The sequence below is a fragment of the Megascapheus bottae genome, chromosome X (genome assembly GCF_031878675.1).
Source record: "Megascapheus bottae isolate mThoBot1 chromosome X, mThoBot2.hap1, whole genome shotgun sequence".
Taxonomy (NCBI): domain Eukaryota; kingdom Metazoa; phylum Chordata; class Mammalia; order Rodentia; family Geomyidae; genus Megascapheus; species Megascapheus bottae.
The window spans coordinates 16,161,958-16,182,256 of NC_143547.1; the positions used below are offsets into that span (position 1 = coordinate 16,161,958).

At 37.0% G+C, this 20,299-nt stretch overlaps 1 protein-coding gene across 3 annotated transcripts in view; it reads right to left on the bottom strand.

Moving 5' to 3' along the window:
* The window catches only part of Dmd (dystrophin), a 1,999,854-nt gene that overhangs the window by 217,607 nt on the left and 1,761,948 nt on the right, over positions 1 to 20,299 (bottom strand). For all 3 annotated transcript variants that reach the window (XM_090326714.1, XM_090326711.1, XM_090326710.1), the window contains one exon: positions 526 to 586. In XM_090326714.1, coding sequence (XP_090182840.1) covers positions 526 to 586 — 61 coding nt within the window. The remainder of the gene's footprint in view (positions 1 to 525; positions 587 to 20,299) is intronic.

Consider the following 20,299-nt stretch of genomic DNA (forward strand, 5'->3'; position numbering starts at 1 on the left):
GCATCATAATTTATATTTCACACAACATCCTTCCTTTGATTGGCACAAATGATCCCAGAAAAGAGTAACCCTCTGAGGCTGTTAGTAGGTAACAAATGTTGCATGTCATGTATCAAGGGCGAGCATCTCAACTCCATAAATCCTGATATACTGTGGCCTGCTCTGGGGATGTGTGATGTACCTATACGTGAAGAAATTGTTTATCATTTTCTTTTCTGAAGTAGAAATGCAGAAGATCCCTCTCCCTAATAGTATCTGGAGCTTTTTGTTCTATTGTGAGGTCTGTTCCCAACCCATACCATAGATACTGCATTATATGAATTTTTTTTAAAGTAGTTCCTTATTGCATCAGCAAATTTACAGTGCTAATTTTAGTAGGAGTTTACGATCCAAGCATCTTTGGGGGAAGAAAGAAATAGGTATTATAGGTGAGGCTAATGCTGTGTTTTAAAAATAAATTCATTTGTAAACATACAGTTTAGACACAATAAAGGCTCCTTTAAGAACACATTTCTTCCGACTTACTTGATATAGTAGGGCACTTTGTTTGGTGAAATGGCTCTCTCCCAGGGACCCTGGACAGAAGCTGTAAAAGGATAGAAAAAAAGAGGCAAGGAGGTCAAATTCACTGCGAACAGGAAAGACAACATTAATCTCCAGAATTACAATTTTACACTGATATTGGGCTGTTTGCTCAGTTGCCCATGAAGACAGGATGGATTAACCTGCTGTTCTGAAATTTCTGTCCTAATCTAAGTGAAATTGAACTCATTCAGGCACAAAGATAAATGCAAAGGTGTGTGTAGGGGGGAATCTTTCCACTTTTAAACCTATAGAACAGATAAGAAATTGAATGAATAGACTGACAGGGTTTCTCTTGTGTGTCTCTACCAGGCATTTTTCTTATAACATTTCTGGTTGCTTCTTAATATCTTTTTACTATTTGATTGACTGGGCTTTATTAGTTTAGCAGGTGTAACATCCTTCTGTGATCTGTTTACTTTCAAAGTGATTGAAGCTAAAGTATCATGCTTTCAACTATGGTATCTTGCTTTTGTTAGGTTTAAAGATAATCCAAATTAATTTACCAATTGCATGTATAATTGGTGTTTCAAAATGTCACTTGACTAGCTAGATATTGTTAGAAGAGATAAGCAAATGCAATAGAGCGGTATTTGAGTATAGCAAAACTATCTTTTTTGTCCATTGTGGGACCTGGACACTGTCCCTGAGCTTTTTTTTTTTTCCTCAAAGCTAGACCTTTTCCACTTTGAGCCACACTACCACTTCCAGTTTTCTTTGTTGGTTAGTTCAAGATAAGAATCTCATGACTTTCCTTTCTGGGCTAGCCTTGAACTGTCATCCACAGATCTCAGTCTCCTGAGCCACCGGTACATGGGTAACAAAACATTTTGTATACTTTGTTACATATATGCTCTTATTTAGATGTATAGAACATGTTTGGAATTCATTTTATAATGACTTTATTTTGTATTAGTCAAATAAATCATCCTTAAACTGTTTTTTTTTCCTTTCTTAACGCTTTGGTCTTTCTAGGTAGTCCAACTGGTCTCAAACTCATGGAGCTCCCGATTCTGCTTGAGAAGTACCTTGGATTACAGATATGTTTCATTCATTATAGCTTACTGTGAGACTTTTTTGAATGCTTAAGTTGTTGAGCTTTGGTTGTCTGTTTATGAATGCTGAAGTTCTAAAAGCAGCTTTCAGATAGTGTTTGGCCAGAATTATTTTCTTTCTTTCATACAAAATATTCATGTTTAAATTTCCTGATCAATAAAATTTTCCTCCTGAACATAGTTTTAGGACATGGGAATTTTATGAAATGTAGACTCTTGAGTTTGATCCTCCATACAAACAAGACAATAAACATAGAATATCATCAGAGAGATAAAAGAAATATTCTTATTAATATGTAGCAAATTTATGTGCATTTATCCTTTTCTGAATGTTCATCTCCCTAATAATTTGAAGCACAGATGACAATCACCATTTCTTAGTACTCTGCAAAACTCCCTTCTGAGTCAGTCTAACTAATTTCACTGCACAGTAGATTGAGATGCAAGAAAACGTCAAAGCTAATACATCTTTGACTCCACTGAATAATATGAAAGAACAACTTCAAATAAAAGTTAACTGTACCTATTGCCAGACAATTTAAGGGTAAGGAAACTTCAGATTCTTTATTTTATATAGAGTAATAGAATAGAGAGATCAAATTACATAACCTTTAACCTGACATGATACTTAGAGATAGGTCATCAAATGATGTAAGAAATGCATCTGTACTTAGCTGCTAATTAACCTTTTTCATTTTGGCAGGCAGAAATCCATAATACAGAGAAAGAAGATATTAGTTGTAACTTTGAAGTGGTTCTCCAATTTCTCTTTCTTTCTTTGTCCATTCTGTTTTTCTCTCCTTTCCTCCTTTTCCATTCCTTTCTTCCCCAACCATCACTCCTTCCTTATTCTCCAACTCTTCTCTTGCCTTTATTCTTCTGTAGGATAAAGCCCTTCTATGCTGATTCTCATGCTATGCTGAGACCTGATTTAAGTAAGGTTGAAATTTAAAAGGAAGTTTTAAAAAAAACTACAAGTCCCAGGTATACAAGAATTTTTAAGCTTGGAATTATTCACTTTGTTTTTGAAAGAGGAAATCTGTTTTCTTTATGTGTAGCTATAAAATAATTCTAATAGTGAGATTCAGTACAGTTTTCTTCCCTAACAGTTTTCTCCTTGGATTCAGTTTATAAATTCACATAAGGAACTGCTTTGCAATTGTTATTTGAAATCAAGATTTTTTTTTCCAGTCTTGGGGTTTGAATTCAGGGTATGAGCACTGTCCCTGAGCCTCTCAGTGCTCAAGGCTAGAGCTCTACCACTTGAGCCACAGCACCACTTCCAGCTTTTTCTGTGCATGTGGTACCGAGGAATTGAACTCAGGAATTAGTGCATGCTGGGCAAGCACTCCTACACTAGTCCACACTCCCAGCCCTGAAACCATGAAATTTTTTACTTAAAAATAACCTTAGCCAGGTGCTGGTGCCTCACACCTGTAATCCTAGCTACTCTTGAGACTCAGATCTGAGGATCACGAATTCAAGCCAGCTGGGGCAGAGTTGGGGGTAAGTCCAAGAGACTCTTATCTCACATTAACCACTAAAAAGCCAGAACTGGATCTGTGGCTCAAGGGGGTAGAACGTAAAAGCTCAGGAACAGTGCCCAGACCATGAATTCAAGCCCCAGAAGCAGGACGCATATGTACTCGCACGTGAGTGTGCTCCCCCCACCACAATGTTCTTGATGTAAGAAGAAAAAGAAAAATAACCCATTCCATCTATTCATTCCCTGGCCCATCACTGTCATATGCACACACACTGTACAGTACTTGCTTCACAAATAACACATAATTAGATGATACTTCTTTGGATTCAGTCAGTGCTTCTTCTTAAGAGATTGTTAAAGGGGTTTTAAGCAAGTTCATTTGGGGCTACCAGACAACACTAGTCTTATATGTATTCAAATGTTGGTCAGATATGTAGGAATTTTCCTGTGTCCCCAGAATTATCATTTCATTTCTTGCAGTAGTGCCTATGCTAACAGCAGCTGTTTCTTATCTCAGTGCACCAGTGGCAGCTTGTCATCCTTCACAAAGCCAGCCAATGTAATAGACACACATATCTTTTATGCCTGATGTGTCCATTTTTAGTAGCCCATCAAAAGCAGATTTATTGGTAAATAGTTTTTATATGACACCGAGCTCTCCTTTGGTATTTTCTTATACAGATGTTTCTATAACCACTATGTGTAATTCCAGTACAGCTTTGTGATTCACATTCTCCAGGGTAAAAATTCTTCATTATCATCCAGCACCACCACCATAGGATATTGTCTTCTGAATTTAAACAGTAAACTACACATGAAGTTATTTATTCCAAAATCAACCTCTGAATTTCCTCTTGCCTTACAAATACAGTATGTTAGTAAGAGCAAGAAAAAGCAGCAATTCTATTGTCAAATGTTTTTCCTCCTTCAAGGTGACAGGATTCAATATTGTGCCCAAGGTGGATTTGAGCACAAATGTGTGCCACACTATTGAGAAGAAGTTGTGATTTCAACCATTTCTTAATGCATGATGAACAGAATGTGTCAAGTGATGCACCCCACTGGTAAGTCAAAATGTGACTTAAATTATGATGAATTAAAATATGACTTAGATTAAAATATAATCCACACAGAAGCATAACCAGAAAATTAAAAATGAATGTTACTGGTATTGAAACATACCCAAATGGTCCTCTCTGGGATTCCAATTCAAATACATATTCATTATTTTTTCTGTTTTTCTCATATGTGGTGGACTTGGATTTGATTATTACATCATTGGGTCAAAAGTGAGGAAATGATGTGCAATATGATAAAATAGGACTTCTAGGGTTCAGAAAGAGACATTAAATAGGGATGATCATTTAGCTCAGTGGTAGAGCACTTGCCTGACATTCATGAGATCATAGATTCAATTATAACTAACATCAAATGTGCCCACCCCACCATGAAGGGAAGGAAAGGGAGATGGGGGAGGAAAGAGACAGAGAGACTCACTTTAGACAGTCACTGCTAGTTGGCTCATCATAAGGGTAAAAATTTCTAGTTATGTTTTTATGGATATATATTGATATGGCAAGCAATATTTTTTCATTATGTCCCCATCCCACCTCTAGAAAATGTTTGAAGTTTTTTTCTACGCACCTTAGCCCTCCATGAATTTTTAATACTGTAGATATACACTATACATTATATGCTATTTGTGCTTTACACATAAATATTTTTTATTTCTCTAGCAACCAATATTTGCTCCTTAGGAAAATTCTGTCCCAATTCAGAGGAAGTGAGCATGGCAGAAGGAATTAGAAGCTATTGAAAATATCCTATGTGCCTAGAACATGCCAAATGAATTGATTTGTTCATCATGACACATTGTGTTTTAGTTATTATTTTCATTTTTTACATAATAAAGTCATTAAGACCACATGAAATAGGATGGTTAAAGTTCTAAATCAGTAAGAAAAATATCCTAACTTTGGTTTGTTCCACTAAATGAAGTCTTGGTGCTTGAACTCAGAACCTGGGTGTTATCCTTGAGTTTCTTTCACTCAAGGTTATCAGTCCACTATTTGAGCCATAGCTCCAAGTCAGGCTTATTTTGGTAGTTTATCATAGACTGACTGGCTTCAAACCTGATCCGCAGATCTCACCCTCCTGATAGGATTATAGGCATAAGCCACCAGTACTAAGCTACTATATTTGACTTGTAATTCACTCTCTACATCATTGCTACAAAATGATTTTCTAGGAGCTGCTTGAACAACTTTATTGTCACTACTGAATTTCCGAATGCTTTCCTGCTGATTAGAAACAAATTTCCCTTTGTGTTTGTAGAAAATCTGCATCCTTATAATCTGTAATTTCCACCATGGGTTCTGTTCTAAAGATCTAAAATAAATCATCTGCACAATTCAGAAAAGCTAGTTGCGAAAGAGGTAAGATTTATTTTTCCCTGATCCAGACAAAAATAGAGAAATTCCTAGAGAAATAAAACAAACCTAACCCTTGCCATCCATTATACAGAAACACCTGCTGTACAGTAAGCACTGGACAAATGGGCTGGTGATATTGCAGTAAATAATAAACAGTTCCTTGTTATTTGTGCTTGGCTTTGGTCTCTAAGTATTTTAAAATAAGCACATCTATTTTAACATTAAAATAAATCAACTGGTACTTACTGAATATATCCTAAGTGCCCACCACCATTTGAGTCATTGCAGTCAAGGATGAGAGAGAGGAACGTATACTGGGGGAAGGAGACCCTACCCATGTCCCATGCCATTAAGGAACTTCATTAGTTCAAAGATGTGTGGGTTTTAAAACAAGGTGGCAGCTGCTCATGCTTATAATCTTAGCTACACAGGAGGCTGAGATCTAATAATCCAAGACCAAAGCCAGCCCAGGCAGACAAATCTAAGAGGCTATTATCTCCAGTTGACCAGCAAGAAGGTAAAAGGGGAGCTGTGGCTCAAGTTCTAGTGTTAGCCTTGAGTCAAAAAATCTAAGGGAGACTACAGGGTCCTGAGTTCAAGCACCCCCCACACTCAGTTTTAGAAGAACATATATTATAATGGGACAATTAAAAATCTGGGGCCTGACAAGAAACAGATGAGACATTAAAATTAGGTGTGGAAAGTTCAATAAAAAGAACTGTTCTCAAATGAGTTTGGGGTGTAAGGAAATCACAAGAGATAATGTTAAAAACAGGGAGTCATTCTGCAAGAGCCCCACAATGTTCATGTGACAGGATAATTCTTGGAGTCTCAGGCAGATGAGCATTTCATCTTGGAAGGTAAATCTATTCACATATTTTTTGTTAATTTTTTTCAGTCCTGTGGCTTGAACTCAGGGCCTAAGCATTGTCCTTAGGCTTTCTCAAGGCTAGCATTCTACTACTTGAGCCATAGCACCACTTCTGGTGTTTTCTATGTATGTGGGTGCTGAGGAATCGAACCCTGGTCTTCATGCATGCTAGGCAAGCACTATTACCACTAGACCAAGCTCCCAGCCCTTTTTGTTAATTTTTTTAGCAAAATTTCTAGCAGTGTATTTACATGATCAGAGGCTATGGACAATTTCTTGCTTTCTTGATCTATTTGGAAAGACAAAAATCAATTTTCTGCATATCAATTGCGTTTGGTTGGTTGGTATAATTTTCAAGTCATATTAGATATAGCATTTTGATACAGTAGATTATTTCAGAATTAGCCTTTTATGTTCCATGTTTCTGATATTTTGTAAACTCTTTGAATTTAGAAAGGTACTCAGCACATCACTGGCATTCTAATTCAAAACTCAACTCAATTTTGCTTAAAACATAAATTAAGAAGAAATAGATTTGAGTCTTGGCTTCACTTCATGATCACAAGTTTACTTTTACTTACTGAGTCCTATTTTACTTATGTGCAAAATGGGAATGATTATAATTGCCTCACTGAAATATTATCAGGATAAAATGCTAAAATCAATATGAAATTGCTTTGTGAAATGTTAATTGCTACAAAATAATGCTTATAACACATACCTATGAGATGTCTGAATGACAGCAATTATGGGATCAATCTCCGTGATTCAGTTGAGCAGTATTTGTCTTTAGCCTTTAAATTCATTCCTATTATTAATGTGCCACATGCAGTATAAAATATGGCAAAGAGGAATGCCTTTGAATACTATCTAACTGCCTAATCTTATGGTTCTTCTTGCTTTGTTTCTTCTTTGATTAAGAAGAAATATCTTCTTAATCTGTCCAATAAATCCTACTCAATAGGAATTGTAAGCTGATTAATATACTGATTTTACATGTCTACCAACTATTTTCTTTTTCTTTTTTTTTTTTTTGCCAGTCCTGGGCTTAAGCTCAGGGCCTGAGCACTGTCCTTGGATTTTCTCAAGGCTAGAGCTCTACCACTTGAGCCTCAGCACCACTTCCGGCTTTTTTCTATGTATGTGGTACCAAGGAATCGAACCCGGGTCTTCATGCATGCTAGGCAAGCACTTTAACCACTAGGCCAAACTCCCGGCCCTACCAACTATTTTCTAATGAGAGAATTACCATGATGGTAATATATATAGAGAGAGATTGGAGAGGAGAGCAGAGAGGTCGGTACTAAGTGACTTTGGTGTATAGGGTAGTGAGAATGCACAGATGACTTTATGTTTTTCAGATTTATTTACTAGGCTATTGGGTCTCATTGGCAGAAAAATATGCTGACAGGTAGATTTCACATAAATGTTTTATTCATATTAAATTATTTGGAAGGTGAGTCTTCACCAAAACTCAGTGGAATAACAAGGTCGAAAGTATTAGAATTATAGCTTAAGTTTTGAAAATGTCTGGATTTTTTTTAAAGGAAAGAAATCTGAATTCTCAACATATAACCCATTTTTATATAACAAAATACATTCAAAAGTTAAAAATAGGGCTGGGAGTTTGGCCTAGTGGTAGAGTGCTTGCCTAGAATGCACGAAGACTGGGGTTCAATTCCTTGGTACCACATACATAGCAAAAAAGCTGGAAGTGGTGCTGAGGCTCAAGTGGTAGAGCTCTAGCTTTGAGAAAGTCCAAGGACAGTGCTCAGGCCCTGAGCTCAAGCCCAGGACTGGCAAAAAAAAAGAGGAAAAAAAAAGTTAAAAATAATGAAGCCTACCTTGAACTCAGGGCTTCATGCTTTTGCATACTTTTTTCACTTGAAGAGCAGCACACTATCATTTGAACCATACCTTCAGTTATGGCTTTTTGCTGGTTAATTGGCAATAAGAGTCTCTTGAATTTGTCTGCTTGGGTTTAGTTTAGAATGAAATAGGGTGATCGGGTCTGGCCAGAGTCATGTTGCCACATGATGGATGATAGTGTCTGGCATCTTGTCTTCATGGTGGGGGCAGGTGAAGCTGCTCTCCCCCTCCCCCCGCCCCCAGGTGATGGGCATGCCTGAAATTTCTGAAGGCAAGAACAGGTTACTAAACCTGTCAGTCCAGTGCCTGGGACTGGGAGTTTCCTGTGACCCTGCCGACCTGTCCTTATTTTAGGCCCAACCAGCTCAGACGCCATTACACCATGACACATGTCTCTGTGTTTGTGTCCTGCCTGTTGTCTCCTGGGTCTTCTCTAGTCAGCATCATGTCCCAACTCATCTCTCCATTGGAGGTGAATTGGTTTGTTGGTATTGTTTTTGTGCTTTCTTTCCTCTATGGCCTTTATAGCTCAGCTTTTTGACAGTGTTATTATTTGCTGGTTGCTGGTCTTTGAGACAAGAGTCCACCATTTTTAATAAAAATTCTGAGATTTGACCTCAAAATGTGGCTTCCCCATTTTCTTATAACAAGAACTATGATCCACAGATCTTGCCTTCTGAGTAGCTAGGATTACAAGCATGAGATACTAGTACTCAGTTAAGCATGAGATACTAGCACTCAGTTAAGTCCTATAGTTTTTTTTAATCTTTTTGTTGCCAGTTGTAGGGCTTGAACTCAGGGCCTGAGCTCTGTCCTTGGACTTTTTCTCAAGGCTAGAGCTCTACCCTTGAGCCACAGCACCACTTCCAGCTTTTTTTTTTCTATGTATGTGGTGCTAAGGAATTGAACCCCGGTCTTCGTGCATGCTAGGCAAGCACTCTACCACTAAGCCAAACTCCCGGTCCTAGTCCTATACTTTTTGATAATATGTATCAATTCTGAAAACCTGCTAAGTAAATAAAGTTAGTCAGAAAATGATAAATATTGTATAGCTCTACATACAGAAGATATCTAGATATAGTCAGCTGATAGAAGCAGAAAAAATGTAATGGTGGTTGCCAGTATGGGAATGTGGGAGGAAATGAGAAGATATTGTTCAATGGGCACAGCATTTCAATTGTATTATTTCAGTGAGTTATACAGCTAGGCTATATGAGACAGTGTTTACAGTTAATAATACACTGTTGTCTACTTATACTTTTAAGGGGCTAGATCTCATATTAAGTGTTCTTACCACACCTCCTCTCCAACTTTTCTGCAAACACACAAAAGGAAAGGGACATAGAAATCATTGAGAAATAGATAAGTTTATTAGCTTTATCATGATTGTGGTGATAGCATCACAAGTTTATAAGTAGGTTTAAATTCATTAAATTATATATATTCAATACTCATAGTTTCTGTATACATCACATCTCAATAAAGCTGTGAAAGTAAAGAAAAGTGCAGGTATACTATCCAACGCCAGGAAAAGAAAAGGGGTGTATACCTCAAGGAATGCTCCTACATGGTCATAGCAAGTAACAAGGACAACTTCAGTCTAGGGTGAGGTATGAACAACTAAAATCCCAAAGGGGTGAGGGTGTCTCTCCAGAAGTTTTTAAAAAATGTATTTGATCTCATGAGCACTGGTGATCTGAACGGGACAATTTATCAATAGTAGTCAAAGCTGACCTAGATCTCAGAAAGAAGGGCAGCATGGGGAAGTAGCAGGAGTAGGTCCTTTCTAAGCATTTGGGTTTGAATTGAGAGAAATGTGGAGAGAGATAACATGTTAGGGTTGATCATCCTTCACTCCTCAATTCATGAATATACGTAGAGTTTTCTTTATGTTGTTAAATTCCATGGTAAACATTTCTTTCTTTGTACGTTTCTGCAGTCAAAATCAAGACTACAATTTAGTCTTAAAGTTTTCATGTAGTTACTGAAGATGAATAAGTTTGTATCATTTTTCCCACTGAAATTTCATTTTCATCTCTGTTTTTTTTTAATGTGATGCATATAGTTCCTGTAGAAAGTGTAACTTTTCTGTCATTTATCTAAAAGGATGAGTTAATTTAACACTTTTCAAAACATTAAATTAAAATAAGAGTGCTTTATATGTCTGCGTCATATATCAAAAGTAAAGATTCAATGAAGACTTGAGGATCACTTACTAAACTTTCAGAGATAGGCAGATTTTCCATAAAGATTTCAACAGCAGAGACAGATGGACTACATTCCAGAGGGGAAGGTCATGAGAGTGATGAATGAGACCTCTAATGTCTGACATAGCTGTGACAATCTTTATGGCTAACTAAAATTCCTCATGAATAACAACCTGTAAATATTCTATGAACTGTCAGACAATGCTGCGGTCTGAGACTATCACACAGAATGAACAGAATATCATACCATGAGGTTTGTTAGTAGAGTGTCAAGTCATTTAGTGTGTCAAACTTGCATTTGATTTGGGAAATCAAGAGTTCATGCTAAACTACTTAGCAAGGTGACTCAGTTGCTGAGATTAGAGCAAATCTAATGTCCAGTATTGCTGGCTGCCTAGTTCCATGGTGCAATAACCAATATTGGGTGCTGTATGAATGAAAAACTTCTTCAAAGGAAGTTATGGAAAAGAACCCCACTGTGATTAAAGCAGCAGAAGAAAAAATTAAGCAGTATCAGGTCAGATATAAGGAGATAGTGTCTGCATAAAAAGAGCAGTGCCCTAATTTATGATCATGGAATTTCTGAATAAATTTGAATAGAATTGTCTGCCTTCATTATCAGAGAACTTTTCTCCAGGTAATGGTAGTTACAGTCTTTGGGCTGTCTGGGTTAAGTCAGGTTACTAACAAGTCAATGCAATATTGCCAGCTGCCTTTAGTGTCTCTCCAGATGTGCGTTTAAAGACGGCAGGCAGTCAACACCATTTGCTGAGAGCTCTCTGTGTGATTGCTATTATATTAGGCATCAGGGAAATTTCAAGGAAAGTAATATTGGAAACCTGAGACAGTAGGGAGCAACTCAGATATTAAAAAGCAAATGACTATAGATGAGATATACCTCCATTTAGAAAGCAAGATGAGAAAAGTGAGGAAGAGCTAATGATATGATAACTATTAAAGCAACAAGAGGACAGGATTGAGTGTAGGTCCTAATTCTTCACTCTACTGTTAAAGAATTATAGCAAACATGTTTACCCTAGCCATAGTCTCATGGTGAGCACAATGTGCTTCTTAGTCCTTTCCTTGGCTTGCCGATGTGATTTGTTTTAGCATACATGATACAAACAGAGGCTATCTCTCTTATGCTCTGGCAATCTGTCATGAGAACATGCCCAAGATATCTCCTGATCCTTCAGCCTGAGCCTCAAATCCCAGCATATTTGGAGAGAATCTAAACTGAATATACAGCCTGAAGGCAAACCTTTCCAATCTCAGCACGAAGTAGAGGTTTATACTTGAGCTTTATCTAGACTCAAGCAGAATTGAAGCTTTGTATTCCCATGTAGAAGCTACTTGGTTTGGTAAAAAGATGGTGGCTTGTCCCCAGCATTATTGTACACACAGGCAGAAACAGAGAGAGTTACAGAAATATAAATAAGATCAAAATGTTTAGAAACAGTCCCAATTCAAAGCTTCTCCCATTTGCTTAGCTCCTTCCTCAACTGTCATCTAAAGATTGAGTAGGGCTTATTTGCTTTACTTTGTATAGCTGAATCTTCTGCAATCCACCCACTACTTTTTAGAGCTTTCTCTAAAGCTGACCATGCATAATGGTTGCAAATATGAACTTGAATATATATTACTAAACTGCTTCAATCTCAGTTTGTCTTCTGTGAAACAGTAATGATAATCATGATTTTAGAGGATTTAGAGAATTAAATGAGTTAATAAATGGAAAATAGTTCCTCAGTGTTAAGAACATAGTGTTCTCTTTTATTTCTCCCCACTCCTATACTTATGACCATTATCATTAATGCTATGAGTTACAAGGTTGTCTATTTCATTAACTAACCTACTGTCAACATAAAGAATCTCAGGGTACCCAGAAAAAATGAGAAAATGGCTCTCTGATCTAGAGTTTAACTATTAACTATTAACCATCAAAGCATGGACACATGAAATAATACAAAGGAATAATCCTTCTTCATTTTTGTCATTTTCTGGCTTTTAAAAAATGTGTACAATTTTCAAAGTAGTAAAACTTAAAAGACTAAAGTTCTTCCTTTTGGCATTCTGGTGCTGGTGTCAACTATGAAAATCAATTCTCTTTTATCATTTTATGTTCTTTTTGCTTAGGAATTCAAAACAAATAGTTAAATGTTTTGAGAAAGAAATAAAACAAACCATTTTGTTCTAATTTCAACTTCTAAGTCTGACTTTTAAATCTTCACCACCTCTCAGGATTATAAACATCACACATGCATACATATGTGTGTATGCACACAGTATGAAACATAAAACATTGCTTAAACAGTGCAAAGGAGAAAGCTGGACATTGATAGTTCACACCTATAATCCTAGCTACACAGGATACTGAGATATGAGAATGATAGTTCAAAGCCAGCCAGGGCACAAAAGTCCATGAGACTCTTATCTTCAGTTAACCACCAGAAAAACAGAAGTGGCATTGTGGTTCATGTGGTAGAGCACTAGCTTTGATCTGAAGAGCTCAGGGACAGTGCCCAGGCCCAGATTTCAAACCATATGACCACCTACCCACACACACATAAGGTAAAAAGGAGGGAGGATAACAATGGGAATGGGGTGAATTTGTTCAAAGTATGGCAACATCACAATGAAATCATTTCATTCTGTACTTGTATATTAACACAAATATTGGAAACAGATTACCCACCACACTAGTTTAAAAACATTTTTTTTCTATGTGGGTGATCTATGTTACAGAAATAATTTGACCTGAAATTACATGTTGTTATATTTAAGATGTAAGCCTTGCTGGTCTCTATTTTGTACTAGATAGCAACATTCTTGTGAGCTTTTGTGGTAGACTCTAGGAATAAGTGTAGATTCAGTTCAAAACTGTCTCTTTCTCCCTCAACACTTCTAATTGATATATTTATTCTATACTTTCTAGATCAAAACTTTTATATACATCTTTTGTCTTCATAGGTAGCCAACAATATAGATTCTGCTAATTGATTTGAATGTGGTTTTTTTTTCTGCAAAATTTGTGAGTGACAGGTTGGGTCCTTAGTGTAGAAATATTGAGGTAGTAAAACTTTTACAAAATAGGACCTTGTGAGTGGTCATCGGTGGCGTGGCTTTCTGAAGAGAGTAAGGTCCTTTTCAGGAATTCTGATTATTTTTTTCAAGAGAGCTTGTTTTTATAAAAGAGTAAGCCCAACTCTTTCCTTCCAGTCTTGCCATTTGATCCCATCTTGTGCATTTCAACCACTACATTGCTATCCACCATGTGTAATGGCCATGGGGACTTTTGTGAGAAGCTAAATCAACAGAGCTATCTGACCTTGAATGTTTACTTTCTAACACTAAACTTTTTTCTTTATAAAGCACTCATCTTCCGTTGTTCTCTTATAGCAACGGGAAACAGATGAGGGCATCCTTTCTCATTGTTTATTATATAAGAATAAGTCCCTTCTGTCCTTAACTCACACCAAAAATATACTCATTCTATTCCTCTTCTAAAACTTTTCCTACACATTTCCTGTTCAGACTTTCTCATATCAAATTGCCCCCATGTTGATTAATCTTTCAATTATTCTCTTTCACTTGTCTGCCTATTTCTATCTCATTAAAACATTAGCACTCTAAAATCGATATTTATATTCATTACACATACATAAGAAATCCCTTTTCTGAACAAATGAGCTATAAGGAGAATACTCATAAAACTGCAAAGTGAGATGTTCATCATGTCAGAATAGTAAAATAAAAGGAAGATCCTGATTTCTTCTCATTACTAAATGTGTCTAGTGACAAACAGAAACAGTTTGTGTTATATTTCTGTCAGACGTTAATGCCTTCTTTCCTGGATCTACATGTAACCTCATGGACCACATCCATTAGTACCAGTTTAGAAAGAGCATTTATTTCCTTCACTGTAGAATTAATTCCTATTTCTACTCTAATACTGTAGCACCCACTATTTATCTCTATTATAGAATGTCTGTGATCTTTTATAAAATAGGTTTATTTTGTTCAGAATTTGTGTGCTCCAAGGCCAGAATTCTTTCTCATCCTTGTATTCCAGTGCCTAGTATTTATTAATAATATATGAAAGAATAAATGAATGATATAGGCACAGCAAATAAAAATGCTAGAGGTACAGGTCACTTAACTCATTAATAAATTCTAAGTATTCTCTTCTCACTATAAACAAATTCTAACCAGGTACAGCAGCTCATGTCTGTAATTATAGCTATGTTTGAGGCTAAAATTAGGTGGATCATGGATTGAGGCTAGCCTGGGGGGCGGTAATTGATCCTAGGCAAGGTGGCTGAGACCCCATTTCAACCAATAAAAAGCTGGGCATTTAGGCCTACATAGTGGGGTTTGCCCATCATCTCAGACACAGGGGAAGCATGAATAGGAGGATTGTGGTCCCAGCTGGTCTAGGTGAAAAGCAAGACTCTTTGGTAAATAACAAAAGCATAAAAGTTTATGGGCCTGACTCAAGTAATTGAGCAACTGTCCAGCAAGGGTAAGGTCCTGAGTTCAAACATCAGTATCATCAAAAAGAGCCACTACCACCACCAGCAACACCAAATAAACCAAATTCCAAAGACCTTTGCACATAGTCAAGGTACTATCTGATTTGATCCTCAGTCCCTACTGACTACCTATCATTTGCCATCTTGTTTCCTGAGCTTTAGTCATATGTGCTTCCATGCTGTTTCTTATTATCTCTAAACATGTTCCCTGGGGCTTTTGTCCTCACTACTTCTACTACAGGGACTCTTGTCCCCATACATTTGCCTATTTCACTCCTTACTGAAGTGTTACAAAATTCTAAGAGAATATTGATTTTTTAAAACTGACTTCCTCTTGTCTTTATGCTGGTAAACTTAAGGTATGAGGCAAGAAGCTGATGTAATTTTATGTTGTCCCCAAAGTCTTTACCTATTAATGGAGATTATGAGGCAGACACATTGCACAATAATCATCACTGCCTATGATGAACCAAATCATTAAGACCTTGAAGTGAGAATAAATTAAACTTCCCAGTGATTGCCATGAGCCCATTACCAAAAAAGAAAAAAGAAGAGAAGAGAAGACAGCTTGGTTTGCAGGAAATAATAACCCAATCAGATAGATATTCTTAATGAGTTTGATTGTAATATACAACATAAACCTAAATCACTGGGAAGTGGGGAGGTGATGAAATAATAGAGAAGGAAAGAAGAAAACAGAAGCAACAGGGAATAGGAACCAGATGTAAAGGTATTCTTCAGGGAGAAGAGAGAGAGTGTGACACTGTGATAGTTGAAAGTCTATAGGAGCCAAATACATATGGTAGGGTTCATATGTTTTATGATGGTTGTTGTTGTCCTTCTTCATGTTCCACTGTATCTTAACAATACCCTAAGCAGCTAAACCTAACTCTGTTCCTTACAGTCTTGAGGAGACACAGCACAAAGTAGAGCAATACCTGCAGTAGACTAAAATCAGGATGATTTCCATTGGTGATATCTAAAGCCTATTTAAAGAACAGGAAAATAGTTCTTAAACAAGGTACAGTTTATGTAAGTCTACAAAGGAACAAAATGCCTTTTGTCCTTACCTCAAAGTTCTCACCAAAAAGCATTTTGTAATCCCAAGCTGTTTGTGTTCTGAAAATGGAAAACATCCAAATGGAAAAATGAAAGTAATGATTTTTGCCCACAGGGATGTGATTCCACCATTTCTGTGGTGCAAAGCTTTGTATTCTGGGACAGATGAAAAAATGCTACCCTAGGCCAAGCTCACAAATGCCTTCATTTTCTAGGGAGTGTAAAAATATACCCTTTTAAAGCCACCATTCCACTAAAATAGTGCCCATGTCATGAAACTGATTTGGAACTCAGAGTGTTGGTTGCCTAGCCGCAGGACCTCATGAAGCCAAGAGGAATCTGTCACAATGAAGAAGCTGAAAGAAGAATGACATAGGCAGTTGCTTCAGGTCTCTCAATCCACTGGCTTCATTTTCATTTAACAACAAGGAAAAGGAATGATAGAAATCAAGCTAAATATTACCATTTAGCTCCAAAGGCATAGTATGTGTGGATTACCACAGTAGTTTCATGAAGTCTGGTCTAGGTGAATACTAATATCCTCAGATCTCTTTGACCAGGCTGTTACTAAGCATCCTTTGTTTCTCTCACCAGAGAACTTTCTCCAGACAAATAGGAACCATGCTGCTATGTCCTATTTCCCAGAAACCCATAGTCAGTAACTGGCTAATACAAAAAAAAGACAATCTTTTTCTTTTTTATTGCATGGGGGGAGGGGTCATGGCGCTTGAACTCTGGGCTTGGGCACTGTGTTCTGAGCTCTTCAGTTCAAGGCTACTACCCTAACCTTGAGGCACAGCGCCACTTCCTGTTTTCTAGTGATTAATTGAAAATAATTATTCACATAAGGATTCAGTTTGAGTTAGTGTAATTAGAGTACCTATGGTCAAGGTGATTGGTCAGGTTCTTTAGTGGCTGGCTTTGGGATCATCAGATCTCAGCTTCCTGAATAGCTAGGATTACAGGCGTGAACCACCCACTGAGACTGGCTAAAGGAAAACAATCTTAGTCCCGTTGCCTTAAAGTGGAGTCAACTCTTTGGTGTAAGATGTGTTCCAGAGTGCTCTATAGCATCAATATGGGGTTCTTTTCATCTTGACTACCTGACCAGCACTTTCTTTGTGGTGGGAAGACTCCCCAGCTCCCTTTCAGAGACTGAGTATTCTGTCAATAAATTGCTTCTGTGTAAAGCTCCATCAAAGGCTCTATTTCCAGAGAAATATACTTAAATCTATGGTGTAATGGGACTGAGGAAGTTTTCTGGAATATAGGACTTTCAGTGCTTAACTAAGGAAAGTCTTGGATGAATGATTACTTATGGACGATAAACATGTGGATCCCTTCATTCCTGCTTAAGAAGATTATATGCATCTCAGAATAACATAGAAAAACTAGTGGTTTTCTGGTATACCAGTTAGAGTAAACAAGTTTGATTTGCAGTGTGGATATAGTTTCTGTGAGGTAAATATCTCCACTATAGGTGATTGAAAGCTACTGCTAGTAGGCTTAATAGCCATCTCACAGTTCCTTGTATTTTTTTTGCCAATCCTGGGCTTGAGCTCAGAGCCTGAGCACTGTCCTTGGACTTTCTCAAGGCTAGAGCTCTACCACTTGAGCCACAACACCACTTCTGGCTTTTTCCATGTATGTGGTACCGAGGAATCGAACCCCGGTCTTTGTGCATGCTAGGCAAGCACTCTACCACTAGGCCAAACTCATGGCCCCAGTTCCTTGTATTTTTAACAATTTGAATTAGTTCTCTCCAGCTAGTCTACTCGATCTCCAGCAAACAAATTCCTGTAGCATAAAATGAGAACATTGCTTATGTGTTCAAATAAAAGGAATCTATAAGGCTAGTGATGCAAAATTTCATTACCAAACATACTGTAAAACAAAAAAACCATGAAATCCTATTGGAGACTATAAATGTACGCTCAAGGAGCTAGTTTCAGTGGTTCATGCCTATAATCCCAGGAAATGGTTCAAGGTTAGTGTGGTCTTTCAAACAAAAAAGGGAGGGTGGGATTTCACACTTGTAATTCTAGGTAAACAGGAAGTAGGAGCTTCTTTGTCTGGCGGTAGGCAAAAATACAGATCCCTATCTGAAAAAAAAAAACAACTAGAGTGAAATTGTCTGGGTGCACGTTTGAAGTGGTAGAGCACTAGTTTCATAAGCACAAGACTCTGAGTTTAGCTGTTTAGTGACAGCTAAAAATTGTAATGAAGAGCAAGAGCTATAGCAAAAGATTTTGAGAAAAGAGTACAGCTATTACCAATGTATCTTTATACTTATCATGACCAAAATATTTGACAGGTAACATGACATTTGTCCAAATTCCTAACATCCAGGGCAACATGTAACTGCTGAAGAAACTGTCCTATACTATTTTGCTTGATAGCTTTAGGCTGAAAGTTGTTTCCCATTATACCTGCAAGATCCTGATTTTTATCACAATGATTTAAGTCAAGAACAATCTTATGTTATTAGCCAATTCATGCTTCATATCTTCCATCTGCTAGGAGCAAGTGTAGCATAGGTCAGCATGCTGTTCAGTAAATGACAGCAATTATTAGATGCAGTCATATGTCTGTCTCTCTTCCATCCATCTGTTGGTCTCTCTTTTTCGTTCTCTTAACTATGTAAAGTAGGGACTAGGGTGAAGAAAGTCTGGCAACTCTAGGTGGAAACAAATAGTTTAATTCAATGTATTGAAGAGAAACTCAAAGCTTGGGTTGCTTTGACAAGAGAGAAACAAGATATGTGATTAAGGTAGTTAAGATTTATAAGGCCTATAAGAAATAACTGATCAGTTTTGTTTTATAATGTCTCTTAGTCTGCAAACAAAAAGGTCACTCAATGAAAGTGTTTAAAGTTAGAATAAATAATAAAAAGGAAATCTTTCTTACACAGTTTTTTTTGTCTCCAATAAATTATAACACTGTAAGAGGTCACTAGATTAAAAGCTAGATTATGAGGCATCTGTTTTCTCCCCATTTTTAAAGTAATACATGCTATGCTTACTACAACAATCAGCAAAAGTAAGACTAGGACACAATATCGATTTGCATTTTATTTTCCGTCTTCCCTTTATGTATACCTTACTGTTATTTGTATTTTATTTTCTAATGTAGTTGTAATCATGCTGGTTTTATTTATTTATTTTTTTTTTTAATTTTATCTCTGGGCCTGGGCACTGTTCCTGAGCTCTTCAGCTCAAGGCTACCACCCTACCCCTGGGCCTGGGCTTTATCCCTGGGCTTTTCAGCTCAAGGCTACTGCCCTAGCCCTTGAACCATAGTGCCACTTCCAGTTTTCTAGTGGTTAATTGGAGATAAGAATTTCATGGACTTTAGTGGCCCAGCTGGCTTTGAACCTTGATTCTCAAATCTCAGCCTCCTGAGTAGCTAGGATTACAGGCATGAGCCACTGTGCCCATGCTTTAGTTTTGAAATCAGTGTTTTCCCTTAATGTAGTATATTGGCACAGCCATGCATTATAAAATATAAAGTTATGAATCTCTTAGTCCATTCTAAGTAGTAATAGTACAGGTTACATTATTTATTGAGTTTCTACTATGTGATAGTGTATTAAATCTCATGTCACTATGTATTATCCATAGTGGGGTTTGATTTTCCTCTTATTTTTTTGAGTATCAGACATAATTGTTTTCTGTACATTATTTATTGAACATCTACCGAGTTCAAGTTATCACAGTAATCTATGGAGGATATAACTTCCAGCAACACTAATGCCATCCTGATCTTATAAAAGATTAGTGTCAATCTAGTAGATTATCCACTATCAGTTATATGAACAACTACTGAGTTGGGTACTGGTGGCTCATGCCTGTCATCCTATCTATTTAGAAACCTGAGTATCAAAGATTAAAACCAGTCCATGCTGGCTATCTATAAAGTAAGGGAAAGACTGAAGTAATTTGGTGTGTATCATGGTCTTTTGAGTATCAGTCACAGAAACAAAATTTTTTAAATTAGGATCTAGTACACCTACATAACCCTCACTGAATAGCCAAAGTGTTAAAATAATTCTTTTTGTGCATGTAATATACTATGATATTTTCTAATAGGTTGCTTTTCATTCCATTAGTAATTAGTACCCGATTTCAGGGTTGACTAAGTAAGGCAATTGTTCGGGTGGAGGCTGTGAATTTCAGCAAAGATAAAAGGTTGACACATTTTTTTCCT